Source organism: Mercenaria mercenaria, chromosome 4 (assembly GCF_021730395.1).
Source record: "Mercenaria mercenaria strain notata chromosome 4, MADL_Memer_1, whole genome shotgun sequence".
NCBI lineage: Eukaryota > Metazoa > Mollusca > Bivalvia > Venerida > Veneridae > Mercenaria > Mercenaria mercenaria.
Genome location: NC_069364.1, coordinates 18132379 through 18149281, shown reverse-complemented (window position 1 = coordinate 18149281; position 16903 = coordinate 18132379). Strand labels below are relative to the sequence as shown.

The window sequence follows — 16903 nt, the reverse complement described above, 5'->3', positions numbered from 1 at the left end:
GCAGTTTGTATTTACTATGTGAATGTTGCTGAAATTATATCAAATTCAGCCATAAGTGCTAATGCAGACTGTGGATATGGATATGGATATGAGGCAAAGGTGGATGCGGATGTAAGCCTTCCACTGCTGTCTATGTGAAGACAAGCCCACTGTCAAAGTTGGTTTGGGGTGTCGGGGAATGGGTACGACTCCCTGTTTCTACGCCTATGTTAATTTCCTATCACCGCCATACAGGCTGTCTATTTTGTATTATGTCATATCATAAGCTTTGAATTTTATCATGTAGGAATGAAAATATTTTTTAACCTTAACATCCAGACACAAGCATTAATTTTAATACACTGATGGGACGCAAGTCCACAAATCAAAATCACTTGAATGATAAGTCCATTTGGACTTACGCAGCAAACCACCATAATTTTGAAAATATAAGTTGATATTCTGTTCGGTACAAATGACACGTAAACTATTTTTTCATCTCAGTATAGCCCTGTTAATAACAGAGTCATTTTTTTCAAATACATTTTACAGCATCATTAAAGTGTTGCTCCCAAACAAATATTGCTTGAAACTCTTGGATCGTGAGTTTTATTCATGGTTTCTTTTCAGTGAGGCTGTGCGATCATGTGACTGCTACAAATTTCTCTTTGTTATTTTGCCACTGCTAATTCCAAAGCGTTATCATATGGCGTTAAAGTATAAATGACTGAAATCGTTACCCCATCTTTAATAACAGGTCATAGAGTCATTCAGGTCTAGAATTTAGAATATCTGGGTAGCTGGCTAAATGCAATAAAGGAATGTACTTGAATTCAACTACATATTTCCCTGCTGTGTGATACTAGCTACCAAATTACGTGTTTACTTTGAGTAATGTAACGATAAAATATATGTCGTTTAACATCACTGTTAACCTATATTGTAACGCTGGGTCGCCTTCCGCAGCTGAAGAGTAAGTTCGCTGTTTATGTACAATTTGCTCTATATTTATATGGGTACAAGCCTGATCGGATGGGCATATCAGGAAATATTCAGAAGGCTTGCGAAAGACCGATGGCTATATCCTTAAAGCCACACTCATGATTGAAATAATGGCCGTAGGCACTAGAGCACTTCCACAAACATTAAGTCAAGATGTCATAATATGAATGAAATTGTGCCGGTGTAACTAAAATCCAAACCCCAATCTTTGATATGTGTACACAATTACAGAAATCAGAGAAAATACGTAGTACGGAAAAGATATGATTAATGAGCTAAGAATTTAACAGCTCTAATAAAATCCGTAAGAGGATTCTTTTAAAGCACAGACTGCATCACAGCAAAATCATAGCACTCGGTTGGATTGCATTTTTACATCAGAGAAAATAAAATCTACAACACCCATAAATCTAGTGCCGACGAATTGCTATTATTAATTATGTGCAAGCAAGGATATTAAAAGACCAGAAGATGCATCGACTCTGAGTCCAAGTACGCGGAGACTGATAGGGCACTGCAAGACTGCTATTGTGATACTAGTTATTAAACAATAGAGTCATTGATCCTAAAGCGCTCACATGTATACAAGGCTTCAAGTGTATTTGTATAAGTAAAGAGTAAGGTTTCTTCTATGTTGGCCTATATTATATACATGCCACACACATTTTTAAACTAAGGGCAATAATTTGAATAAATACAGAAGACATTACAAATCTGATATCACACGCCAAATATCAAGGCTCTACATGTAGTTATTATTGATTCAGAGAAGAAACTTTTCAAAGTTTCTTATATAAAAGCATATTTTAAGTACATGTCAAACACAGGGGTATGGCCATTTATTTTGACATTAGGGCAATAATTTGGACAAGTATGGTAAAGAGTCAAACCCTTATATCACATGCCAAATATCAAGGCTCAAGACAAAATTATTTTTAAAGTCTGATAGCTGAAAACTTATATTATTCAAAAAGACCCATATGTTCAATGAACCAAAACTATTTGAACAACTTTAAAAGAGAGCTACCCGGAGATCATTTGTTTACAGTTTCATCAAGATCCATTCACTGATTTTGAAGGATATATTGTTTAAAGACATTGTTGATGAAGAAGGACCACGACCTCTGGCGGTCATGTTTTTGACGAATCAGATAAATTTGAACAATATTGATAGAAGGTCACACAAAAGATAAAACGTAAGATTTCTCGGAAGCACACAGCACCATAAACACAGCCTCAGCCTGCATTTGCAATGTAAGCCCACAACAAAAAGAACCTGTAACGGAAAATATCATAGACTAGTTTCTTCAAACATTCAACAAGTACATTTTGATTTTATGCAAAATATAGAAACAAGGAGGGGAAAAGGAAGGGATAGGAAGTAGAAGGGAGCGGGGGGTGTGTGTGTGTGGGGCGGGGGGGGGATGAGGAAAGTAGAACAAGGATGAATATTCAAAAGGGTATGCTACGTTCCTTTATCACAGTTACCCTACAACATAAACCACAGCAGCGCAGTCACTTTCTTACAAAAGACAAAAAATATATACACACACACATAACTAACTTACATAGATAAACAGACGAATAAAATATAACAACACCGACACGCAAACGCACAAACACACTTATACACACATACACAGGAAAAAACCACAATCGTGCACCGCCTTAGGATTCCGGCAGCCAAAATTAAGGTGGGCACGATAACTTACTCATATTAAAAGGGGAAGGGATGCAAAAGCATGGCAGTGAAAGTACAAGGGGAAAGGATGGGGTTGGGGCAATAGGGGGAGTGAGGAAAAAGAGGAAAGAAAACGCTTACAAGAAACACGACAACATACGCAACAAAAATACAAGACGGACAGAAATAAGTTGAAAATAGTAGCACCGCGTTGGAAGGTCAGTAACCTGTACAAAGGAAACCGGTAGTTTAAACGCGTTTAAGGCATACCAACCTCGCACTTACCCTATTTTTAACAAGTTAGACAACACTATATAAATAAAATTATCCTCCGCTGAGAAAGGATATAACATTAGCGATCATATTAAGTGAAATACAAAATTATGGTAAATCTAAGGTATAGTTACCCCAATGTACTTAACAACTTGTCTGAAGTCAGAGCACCAAGAGCCTAACTTCTAAAGGCATGATCAAGGAAGCTGCAAGACAAATTTCTACTCTCTCCGTCCGTAGGCTATAGGAAAAAAGCATCAAGGAGTCTTAGTTTATTTACTTTATTTACAAGTACTTTATTTGTGTGAAATCATTTTAAAATCGGGCTAACAGTTTTATACAATAAAATTTATATACATATAGGGAAGTGATCACGCCCTCTGGTGGCTTTGGTTTTTGACAAATCGGAATGATTTGAAGAATCTTGGTAGAGGATCACACTAGACCATCTGAATAAAATTATTCTAAAATCGGGCAGCAATTACACACAAGAAGATTTTTTAAAGTTTCCACTATATACATAGAGGGAAAAGTGACCACACCATCTGGCGGCCATGGTTTTTGACGAATCAAAATAATTGGAACAAACTTGGTAGAGGGTTACACAAAGATTAATGTAAAATCATTCTTAAATTGGGCAAGCTAATTCGCACATGAAGACTTTTTGAATTTCCACTATTTACATATAGGGGAAAGTGAGCACCCCTCCCGGTGGTCATGTTGTTTGACAAATCGGTATCATTTGAACAATCTTGATAGAGGGTGACATAAGGACCATTTTTATGTGAAATTATCTTAAAATTGGATTATCCGTTTAAGAGAAAATGTCGTTTGAAGATTTTTCTATTTTTAGCTTTTAAAATCCATTTAGTGGTTTTGGAGTAGATGTCGTTGACGACGGAAGGAGACACGCATACTCGACGGACACAGAGCGATCTCAGTTGCTCGCCATGAGCATTGCTCAGGTGAGCTAAAAGGTTGAAAAAACATTTGAAAGTATAGTATGCAATTACTCATTATAATAAAAGACTTGGACTGCCTGTGTTCTTGAGTATTAATCAAATGTGCTTAAACCGTACGGGATCTAAAGGTTATAGGAAATCATTTTTTTAAACATTAGGATTTCAGCAGTATTGAAATGTATTTTACTTTGCATCAAGTGTTCTACTGGCTAGATGATGAATACGTTTTTACATTGGAGAGAGCAGCGTGAAAGAACACTTGTTGATTTTTTGATACTGTCATTGATGTTCATTCTTCAGCTGCTGGTCAAAGAATGTTATACAAAATTTCTAAATTCAATTTCGATTTAATTGCACAGTTGGTTCCCTCCAACATTAAGAAATGTGTTGACATCTTGATATGAAGTAATAAAAAATAATAGTCAAATGTGCTATTTCACCTACAAGTGATATCATAATGACTACATCACTCTGTCAAGATAGGAGGTATGTGATGAAGCAATATGGAGTCAAACACTACCTTACAGTATATTTCGTTATCAGTGTTGAATAATTTCCCGAAGGGCATGCTCAACATAACTGTGAAGAAACCTGAAATACCATTAGTATGCCTTTGATAAAAATTATCACTTTCGGATTCAGTGTTTTTTTTCTCTGGTTGCATAAAATCAAAGCTATGCCTCATGATATAGTATTCTACGTAATATAGTAAGAAAGTTTGGAATCTTAAAGATAAATTTGCCTTCTTGTCGTAAATAGATTAAAAATTCTCCTTCTTCTGTTTGACTTATATTTTAATAAAATATATTTCGAATGGAACAAATGATTCAAAGAGATGTGCTTGTCATTCAGTAAATTACCCCGAAAGGATTTGACAAACATTGAATTTAAAACTGCTAGAGATGTTATATGTTATAATGTGTGTGAGTTCGGGTCTAACGTCTTGCAACATTTTTTGCAGTCATATAAACGACGGTGTTTACTTGTAGCTGTGAGAACAATGCCAAATATAATGTTGCCTCACTGGAATACCACGCCGTAGACACATGACATAATACAACACCTTGTCAGATTATACTGATACCGGGCTGCTCAGTCCTAGTACTATCCTCTTAATGCTTATCGCCAAGCGAGGAAGCTACTAATACCAATTTTACGTCTTTAGTATGACGCGGCTAGGGATCAAACCATTAAAAACGAGCGCTCTGCCACTAAACTATCGAGGTGGATTTATAATCATATTTATTAAAAGGAAGATTATGCAAATTAGGTTTGTAGTGAAACATTTTAGTTTTCAGGTACTGAGACACGAGTGAATAAGGACATCCTCATTTGTCGTTTATGCAAACACAACCATCATAAAAATGAGATATAAAGCATGTTTATTTGAAGTTTGATTTTAAGGCCATAGACCAATCCTGTAACGAACTAACTCCGCCATATTAGCAAAAGATAATAGGTAAGAGTAATTTCTCGGAAGCACAGAGCACCAAAAACACAGCCCCAGAGCCACGCATTTACATAGTAGGCCCACGACAAAAAGAAGCTGCAGTGGAAAAATATTTCAGACCGGTTGCTTGAATCATCCAACAAGTACATATCAATTTATACTAAATATTGATGGAGGGGAAGGAATGGTAAGAGGCGAAATGGGGAAGGGGTGGAGGGCGGGGGAATCAGAAGGGGAAAGTTGAACAAGGACGAATATTCAAGGGAATGCCATGTTATTTAAAAATAGTCGCACTACAACGTAAACCACGACAGCGCAGACAAACATTATTTTCCTTATTTCAAACATGATTTATTACTCAGGTTAATACCTTAAGGACATACTTTTTATATTCCACTCCTATGCAGGTGCCACGTACTCATAACCATTTGTATTATATTATTCCAAATTCATATTTTACATCCTACTCTCCAGTACTTTTATTTTCTTTAGACGTTCTTATTATCTTAAATCACAGTGACAGATTAACAGTTTTGAACATTTCAATTCTAGAGTCAAACGAACTTTAAATTGCATTACTGCATTTGTTGACATTCGAAGAGAAGTTAAATTAACACTGTGCAGAACCTAAATACGAAACCAGACGTCTCTTTTATGTGGAAAGGATAGAAAAGTAAAAGTTAAAAGATGAAAATATGTTTAATTTTAACTTGGATACTACTAACAGGTAACAAAGATATATTTACTTATTTTTGTTAAACCAAACAAGAAAGATTCTGAAGTAAATAAGAGATATAAATAGGCATATTTAAAGTTAATACCGATTTGTAGCTCTGTGCGTTCGAATGAAAATATATTTTACAATTCTGATTAAACTATGACTTTTCAAAACTTCAAAATATACTAAAAACAAGGAAGAATATCCAACAGGGAAAGCCACGTTAAAAAAACGCAGCCTCCCCAAAGACACACACGGAACAACTCTCGCATACCACACACAAATATGAACACAAAAGGACAAAACAAACAAATACAGGAACACAGTGGGGCACCGCCTTGGAAAGGTCAGTGGCCAAACCACCACTGGGGGAGTTTAAACCGGTTTATGGTGCACCTAACCTCACTCTCACCCCCACCATGTCATAAGACAGTGTAAATAAAAGTAATCCCCGCCAGGTGAAACCCTAACATACGTAAAGGCAACAGAAGGCATGTAAAGTAAATGTAAAACACAAAGATGCCCTTGTAGATATAATATAAAAATACAATCCTTAAGAACCTTAAACGCATGTACGCAATGCCTTTGCAGAAGACAGAGCAACAAGTGAAAGACCCTTAAGGGCTCGACGAAACAGGCCAGAAGACGGAAATCGTCCGGGTGGGATTTAAGAACTACTAATCATAGAGTCCTCAACCTGATCCGTCGACACAATCAAAGAGGAAAGCGTAGCGTCCAATTGTAAAAGGATTGAACAACAAACATGCGGTGTGTCTCAAAACAGTTGGGTCATAACCTCTTTTCGTAAAACGTTTGATTACTTTACTAAATACAATTGGAAAATTGCCATGACCCAAAATCTTACGAAGTTTGTAAACCACATCCCTATTAAAAGTGGGTTTGATATACCTTCTCACAGAAGTGATTTTAAATTGCTATTATATTTCAAAATCAAATCTGTATTACGATAGTAAAATTTGGAAAAGTATTTACTAAGACAATTTGGCAAATAATAAAGATAGGGTCGTGCACTAGATTTTTTGCTATACAGATTTATAAAAAATGATCTCAGCCAAGTTTTCATAATGAGAGTCTATGGGAAATCACAATTTTGATAACATTTTCGACAATAGAAGCTTTTCTACTTTGTACGTTTAAATGAAAATTCTCACAGTCATATATAAACATATGGCCTACAATATGATGAAATAAAATGTATACGTCTGTGACAGGATGGACGTACCGGGGACAATAACAATCAGAACAAATCAATACCCATTACAATATTTACAAATTTATTTACAGAGACTGGTTTTGTATAATGAATAAATGAAGAATGGAAAAAACTTATTGTAAGAAAGAATGAAGCAAAAAAATATCTGAGCTCAGTATCTCTAGATACAAAGTCCTAACACTAACAGTTCCGTTTTAACGTGACGTGACACAGTTGTTTCCGTTAATTTCGAACTTTAAGTAGCACAAAAACTAAACAACATATCCTCAAGTAAAGTCCCTCTAAACCGTGAAGACGGGTGAAGACAAGTGAACCGCGGGTATTGTACTTCCGGGTCGTGACATCATCACCAGGTAAAAGTCGTCTGGTGGAAGAGCTAGAATATATAACATATGGTAAGCACAATAGCAAAACAAATAAGTAAGGACATAAAAAGTGCTTCTTTGGGTACACCATACCTCCGTAGGCTCCCATAAATAATACGTGCTACTTATACAAAATATGAGTGCCACTAAGTTCATACGTCGCGTGATTAAAATACGTCACTTATTACTTCCGTTATTTCTAAAAGTAATAACTTAAAAGTCTAAAGTTAAATTATAGAAAAGTTATGGAAAGTTTATGATGAAAAATTATAGATAAGGAAATGATAAACTGCAGCTATTATTTACGACTACAATTTAAAAAATTTCAATGCAAATCAAACGTTATACAATAGCTGGTATCAATATTATATCAATTTTCATTCAACAAAACTGACATTGTATGTATATGCTATAGGCTGGCAATGATTTCAAATTAAAATAACATATTACATTTACGGTACTAAACTTGCCACAAAGATTTATACATTATAATACAATGCAGTAACGGCGTTCCATAATTAACAACGAAATGTTTGACGTATGTTTATGACAAAGAGTACTTTACAATTATCATGTTACACAAATTTCAGTACAAATCTTACAGCTAATATAAACGAAACATTTTAGATTCCTCTTTCGAAATAATTTAAAAAAGCCTGAAAAATTTAATAAATTAGTCTGACATGCCGAAACTAGCTAATCTCTTGCCGAAAAGTAAATCTGTTACAAAATTCTGTAGAATGAACAAAAATTTACTAAATAAAAATAGTAATTCAAAAATTATATAAAAAACTAACAAATAAACTTCTTATCTCGATCGAGCATAAATTTCTACCAAGAAAAATCAATTTGACGTAAATTCGTTTAATGTCGAAAGTTGTGTGCACTAGGCATATCTAGTCCAGTCTGTTTGTAGGGTTATGTCCCGCCAAATACTAAATTTCATGGGACTCATGACCTATGCGTGTACTCTGACTATTTGCATTTCCACGGGAATCACGATATAGCCGGGAAATCGGACTACTTTGGCGCGGATTTGAATAGCACAATTTAAGGCCCGTTATAGTGGTTTTGGGGATAAAAACATAAATTACTGAAGTTTATAAAATATCAACTGTCTTATTACTGAACCGAATTTAATAAAATTTACATGGAAATTTAAGTTATGAAATACAGAAAAACATGAGAGGTATTTTATGAGAAAAATCAGACATTTACCTCAATAACTCAAAAATTTACAAAAAGATGATGCGATACCTGCATTTACACTACAGATACATTGAGACCCGTATGTCGGTTTGTGACAAGGTCCGTATGTTTGTTTGGGAGTATTTGCCTATGATCAAAGACATCCGCGGATTTCAAGCTCATTTCAAGAAGTATCTGGAACTATTTAATGTGTCAGATATTTAGTATCATATTTCAGCTTAATTAAGAAAGACAGTAACGTTGCCGTTGTACTATATTTTCTCGCATGTTTAAATAATCTTCATTCCGTATGCCGAAGTCAGACTTTATTCTACGTTTTCCGGACAAATGACGTTGCGCCATTAGTTCCGGTTGATCAAACGTGCGGAACTACCTTAACAAGTAAAGCTGATTTTGATGGAAGTCATAGATATACTTAACAGCAGTCACGTAATCTGTATCTAGGATGAAACCAGACTTCAATTTCTATCATCATTTTATAAGAAAAGTTATGTATGCACTATTTTCTACATATGATAATTTCGAAGTAAATATACATGTAACCTCCAAACATGTTTTTTTTATTTCTGCCGAAGTTCGACAGATTTAAATGAAAATATGATAAAATGTTTAATCATCATTTTATCATGTTATACCATATTATTAACAACAGTAAACTCATTTGACAGTAATCGTTACAAGAAGTTAACCCTACATTCAAAAGTCACTTCATCAGTAAATCCCAATTGAATGCAGTTCACTTTGAACGTACTGAATTGATGAAATTCAAATTATTATACTTATACTGATTTTTCAACTCTTCTTAGTTATAATGTGCGATCTACTTTCGACCAATCAGAGCGAGTTATTCTTTTTTTAAATAGTGGCTTCTTATTCCTGAAGACCAATGACTGTAGCTATAATTTTCGAAGAACGGCTCTACACGCCGAAGAGCGTCAACTGAATGCACATGCCTTCCAATGACCGCCCCTTCATTAATATTCCTTTTTTTTCTGAAAAGTACAGGTATTGTATTTCAAAGGAAGCCGGCACATTTTTATTACTCCGAGGTGTCAGTCAAAGGTAGGCGGTTTGTAAACATCAATTAAATGAACAAGACTGACTATGAAATTCTGATTGGTCAAACGTAGCTTTAACACTATGTGAGATAGAGTCCACGAGAAAAAGAAACCTCGGTCGGTCAATCCGCCACGCTCCGTTTCCATCCCTATCAGTTTCTTTTTTCACGAAGAAAACTCATAAACTCATATCTATAACGAAGTGGATTATCCGTTAATAATTTCAAAATCAACATGTAAATTTCAAGAATATTACGCCACTAATTAAATCATATTATTGAATGGCATGGCGTCAAATATACATTAACGTCGATATTCTTCAAATTTACTCAGGTAAATTGTGTAGCATTTTACCAGAAAAAAAAAGTTATGCAACACAAAGATGATTAGTACTGGATCGAGAAATATGTATTCGTTGTTTGTGTCGCAAATATCGCTCAAATCTCCACTACAGATCTCGTACACATTTCTCGAGACAAATCCGAAACTTTTAAGATAATTAATGCACAGTTGCAGAATACTTCCGAAAGTTCTACTCCTCTAGATGGCACTACTTGCCCCATAGCGGCAACACTTTTAAGGCTACAACATTTCCGGTTTACAATTCTTCTTTTTTACCGTTTGACATTGTTAATGACGAATTGAATCGTTTGCTTAAAGAAACATTTTAGATAGGCATATATCAGTTACAATTCTTGTATCCAAATGGACAAACTGCAGTTATTATATGACATGACTGTATCGTTCCTATTCTTCTCTTTTCCAAAGTGTTATAGGAACATTTTTATTATTTTTATCCGAAGCTACTTAATTGTATACGTCAAACAATTGATGCTTTATGTTTTAATACTAAGATTATGTTGCGTTTTTCTGATCAAAATGTACTAACACATATTTCATTTATAACTTTGCGTTTTATTATACTGCCGTTTGTTTTCAATATTAACGTGGCATACCATGACATCATATCGATAATCCGTTAATAATTATTATCATTTCATGAAGAAGGCAAGTACCCAAAACGTTGGAATATTAGTAGATGGTAAGAAAACTGTTAAGTGTCTTTATTCAGTTAGATGTAATTTTCAAATAATAATAATAATAATGATAATAATGATAATAACGATATGTGTACAGTTTATGCATTCTTTTACAGAGGCTACAGGTGTGGTTCAGAGTCATACAGATATTATGTGCTTTCGTAATAGATATGATACTAGTACAATTTGCAAACAAAGGTCTAACGAATTATCGTGTAAACAGGACGAGGTAATAAAGATCAACACAATTCAATATGCAAAGAATAAATACTGGCAATTATCATGCTCTAGATGTTCTACGGATGCAACTGTACAAAACTGGAAAAAAAGCCCAAGTTCGTTAAGGAAGATACTCTACCAGCTGTGTTCAATGCAAAGCAGTTGTTCATTTGAAAATGTTAAAACACCTAGCCCCGATGGAAATGAATACAATTATTTATGGTTGGCTTACATATCATATGACTGTGTCAGCTCAGGTAATGCTCTACTTAATATTTTAATTATTTCGAGGGGAAATCGGTATGGACATGCTATTACGATTTAACATATTATAGTCTTTCAGCAGAAAAATTGAACATAAAAGTATAAATACATATCAGCGTCAAGTATGTGCATGAATCTTTAACAAGTTTTATTCTATACCTATTTTTCTTTTAAAACAAACGATTTACAGTTGTACCACACCACGTGACGATTCGTTGTATTTTCGTATCGGAATCATTACGTTCCGTATCTGACGAGGCAATAACTTTGATCCAATTCTTGCAACATTTTCGTTTTTGTTGTGTTGAGCGACCTGTAGAGTTTTCACTTTTTCTATTCCATTAAGTAAACGATATAAGTTAATGACGGATAAAAATATCTGCATGAAATTCAACATTAATAAACGCCTGACGCGAAATTTCCGTAAACGTTTGATTCTAACATGTTCAGCAAATAACCTACATACATGTAGAGCAAAATCTATCTCGGGTGATACTGCAATAACTCACGCGCATGCAATGACATAATCCGATCCAGGTGCGTAGCACGGTCGTAAAAAAAGTAGTTACCATTTTTTTTCTAATGCTGTTGATACTAGTATGTAGTGTTAGAACCGAAATAACAAGTTCCCAAGTGTGATTTATCGTAGATTCTAACACAACTAGCAAATAACCTATATACATGTAGAGCAAAATCTATCACGGGTTATTCTGCAATAAACCACTCGCGTGCAATAACGTCATCCGATCCAGTTGCGTAGCACGGTCGTAAAAGTAGTAACCATTTTTTCTAACACTGTTGATACTAGTATGTCGTGATAGAATCGAAATAATAAGTTCCCAAGTGTGATGTATCGTAGAATAACCCGAGTGTTTTGTTCTTATGCAAAATAATATATGACTCATGCCTACGGCCTTCGTGATATATTTTTACGCATAAGAACTCAAAACTCGGGTTATTCTACGATAAAACATGTTTGGGAACTTATTATTTCTTAAATAACCCGAGGTTTTCGTTCTTATGCAAAACAATATACCACTCAGGCCTACGGCCTTCATGATATATTCTTACGCACAAGAATTCAAAACACGGGTTATTCTCCGATAAACCACACTTGGGAACTTATTTTTTCTTAATTATAAATGAATTCCTGCCCGTCTGCATTGCTTTCCTTTTTGCTAAGTAAATGAAGAATGTATTACATGTTTTTCATCTTTTCATTGTACTTTCGGAATATTCTTTATTGTATGAGTGAAATACGTCTGGTATTTTCACAGAGAAAAATATCAAATATTCATTTCTTTTCGAATAAAAATATATTGCCGTATTTTACAGAACAAACGTTAAATAAACTTATAGTATTGAAATCATTTACTTTACAAATAACACAACAATTGCGCATGTAGTATGTTTTCTGCAAATGAAAGTGTTTCCTCTTTTGGTTTACAGATATTTAAGGATGGTTTAATGATTCTGTAAATATTACAAAAACAGTTGAATTATGTTAATTCTACACGCTTCTTATCATGAACAGGCTTAATCAATGACATTTGTTTACCATGGGAATCAGCATTAGGAGCAAACGCTGGTGCTATTTATTTATCACTGAATGGACGGGAAAGTATTCTCCAGCAATGCAGCTGTATAGTCGAGGGTGATGTCGATCAAACCAGTATTACAGTAATTGACTACAGACCTTTCTATAAGGACTCTACATGCACAGACAGCTTCCTTTCTTTCGATGGCAAACGACTACTACAATGTTTGAGCACATTAGAATCTGACTCATCTGCTTACAACACTCCTATAAATATCACCAAATTGAGAACAATTATCACCCTGACAATTCATCATATGTTACCACAAATGGTTTGGATAGCTGTTAAAGGTAAATGCGGATTAACTGGATTTCGACTAATGAATTGTTCTTGAACAATAAAAAAGTTCCACAAAGTAGATTTTAACTTTTTAACTTTTTATTGTTGTACATTTATCTAGTTTTATCATAGGGCCAAATAAAATGTATATGTCTGTGTGCTTTCACAAGTCACAAATATCAATTGGATACTTACAATACTGCTTATTTTATGGTATCATTTTAAAATAGTTTACATCAAAACCTATGCATTGTCAGAATTGGCATTAAAAAGATAGTGGCGCTGCCTGTTTAATACAGAGAAGTTACAGATAACCGGAAACATTTATGCTATCCGTATAACGGCTTTGACGAATTATTCTTGGTTTCCCAGATAAATAATGTTACGCCGTAACTTCCCGTTATCAAAAGTACAGAAGTACTTTACCAGAATTTTGTTCATAATATCAAGACATCATTTTGAACTACAATTGCTTCAGAATTTATATATGTTCAATATCTTCTTCGCTAAATAACAATATTTGTGTTATATAGGCCACAGCTGTAAATTTTCACATCCTTAAGATTTAACGGTTTGACCACATTTAAGGTAAAATTTATAAAGCGATATTGTGTTTCTGCTTTATCATATCGCTTATGTTTTTTACATGTATGGCATGACGACTTTGAAAGTAAATTTAGAAATATCTCATTGACAATCACTATAATGAAATGTTTCATTTATTTGCATTGTAACATTTATAAAGGTTTAGATGTATCTGTTCAGTGCAATACTTTCGATAACACTCAGCAGACAAGTGTGTCAACTTCAACCAAGCCTACAGGAACAACATTTTCAACAGCTATGATTTCTCTGAGCACAGAATTAATAGCGGACGAAACAACAGATTCGTTCGCTACAGATATAACTACAACAGTCTCCAAGTCACAACATGGAAATAAGAAAGGTGCTGAAAGTGCTTGTCTTTCAATGTTTATTTCAATTATGTCTATAACTATATATGTTGGATGGTCTCCATTTCAATGTAAGGACTGCAAGCTTAATGTAAATGTTTTAAGTGGAAACTATAAAACAAAGGCAAATTGTATCTTGTATGATAACTGTATTTTACTTGCATGAAACTACATTTGTTCGCTCGTGAAATGCTTAACATGAATAGAATATTTCTGTTTCAGTAAATAATAAAATGTACAGTACAACATGATATATACACCCTACAAATTAAAAGATTATTAATTTGGGTGATATAATATTATATATTATTGTCAAGGAGGTTAGGTCAATACGACAGTCCAAGATCAAACGATAAATTCAATATGAATTCACATAATTATTGACTATTTCAATAAACTTTATATTATTTATCAAAATCCTATGGTCTTTCATTATGAAGTTGTGTAAGGAACCACAAAAGACACTAGAATAGCAAGTTTCTGTTTTTGTAATTCTTGAATGTAAATTTCGCACTGATTAATAGTAATAATTACTTTTTGATTCCTGAGAAAGAAAGAAGAAACATGAGTTAATGTAAAACTTGCCTTCTGCAAACTCTGCCAGTTTCAAGTTACAATCGGACAGTCATGCACAACCAAAAAAAAAAAAAACGCAATGCCTGGTACAGTTTTACAGAAAGAACGCTTCATGACTGAAAACTAAATGCTAGTATACTAAATCTTTTGGTCATGATAGTATAAATTTAAGATATTTAAATGAATAAAAGGAATCTATTTGCCAGTACAGTGTGCACCAATTTTTAAATATACTGAAAGTAAAATGTTTATCTTAGTCCATGTGTTTTTTTTGTTTGTTATTTTTTTTTAAAATTACTCTCTAGCTTTGTTTGGTTTAGGGTAAAGAAAGGACTGTTTTCTAATTGTAAACTCAATATACTTACATAAAGGGTGATTTTTCAGGCAGCTCCGGAGATGTTCCCTATTTAGCGATTGCTGGAGCACTAGTGGGACTAGTAGCACTTGTATCTGTTGTCACAACTGCTGTTCTACCATATCGGAGGTAATATATTCTAAAAATATGAAAGATCAAAACACCACCTAGATTTTCCATTTTTAGAACCTTTCACTCTTACAAATATAAGTGCAGAAGATATGAAAATGCATAGTTTTTATTTCCTAGTACAGTATAGAAAATAATGTGGTTATTTACTCTCCAGGAGATCTCGTCGACTACCTGAATCAAGAAGCAGTGAAGCTGTATATTATAACGTGGCTCCTTTCAAAGCCCGAGAAACTGAGAAACCTGAAGAATCTATGATGAACTGCGGTATCAACTTAGCACTGGAAAAAGGAGACGAGCTTTATGTAAATACGTCAAATTCTTCAAATTCTTCTCCACAAGTACAGGAGGTTTACCGGGTTAATTTGAATATGATAAGAGATGAGGTTTTATGTGGAGCTGGCGCAAAACACACAGAAGAAATATCAATAAATACGAAGCGCCGAAATGAAAGTAAATTTCATGGTAATGAAAATGAAGAACCGTATTATAAAAATTTAACAAGAGGAGGCGATCAATGTGAAATTAACTATTGTAAACTATAGCCAACGGATGAAAACACGCACGAATACAATTATTTGACTGCAATTTGATACTGTAAATGATATCGTTTGAAAAAATAACATACATTCGAAAATGACATACCAGAATTGTTTAGAAAGATATATAATTGAGTGTTATTGATAAAAAATAAAGCTATATTCCTTCCATCTTATATGAACTTGCAGTACCGCAAATAACGCTTTTGATGCTTTCAGATTTTTTCTTGCCCCTTGCCGGCGGGGGGATAGAAAATGCTGGCTGTATCTCCATGCAGAGGGGTACGACTCCCCCGAAAATGGAGCCACCTGTTTGCCGTGGGTGGCGGCCCGTAAGCCGGAGAGGAGGGTCCTGGATGTTGAGGTGCCCCATGGCATCCCGGGGAGATGATGCGTACTTGTTTGCATGTGCGCATCTTCTTCCCGGGATGTGGGTGCCAATACACATCTTTGGCCTCTAATTCGGTGTAGACATTCTGGCGGTCGTATTGGCCCGATACGATCAATCGGCTAGTCATGCCAAGCCCTAGGAAATCTCACCTTTACGTTTACATTTTCTATTGCTTATTTCAAACTGCATATTTATGTGATATTTTTTGTATTTTCACAAACACAACTTTGGAACAAAATACGTTACACAAAACCTGTCTTTACTCTGCTGTATTGTCACATTTTACTGCGCTCAATAAACTTCATATTACGTTCACACAAATGTATTTAACAATATATTTTCATATGTACTTCAATCTATGTTTCCTAGAAGGCGGTGGCTTAGGGCCAATCGGTTGGGTAGAGTAACAATCCCTTGACTCCCATGTTTGCTTTTCTGCATTACAACTGGTGATATGAACAAGATTGAAAAAATACCTGGCCGAGTATATCACTACTGTATCCCTAACATGTATGAGCTGGATATCCGCTCTGTTTTCATGTTCCCTTGTTGGACTCCGCGGCGGGTGGGGGCTGCGAGTGACGAATTATAAACATTTAATATGGAAAACCAAAATAACAAACGACCGC

General features: G+C 34.6%; 1 protein-coding gene across 1 annotated transcript; it reads left to right on the top strand.

Annotated features, from left to right (window-relative positions):
- Positions 1–5789: 5789 nt before the first annotated feature.
- On the top strand, positions 5790–16678 carry LOC123553237 (uncharacterized). Its single transcript, XM_045342984.2, has 6 exons — positions 5790–6074; positions 11088–11447; positions 12989–13342; positions 14077–14277; positions 15245–15344; positions 15502–16678. The coding sequence occupies exons 1-6, from the start codon at positions 6035–6037 to the stop codon at positions 15887–15889; spliced, it is 1443 nt and encodes a 480-aa protein (XP_045198919.2). The 5' UTR covers positions 5790–6034; the 3' UTR covers positions 15890–16678.
- Positions 16679–16903: the final 225 nt, after the last annotated feature.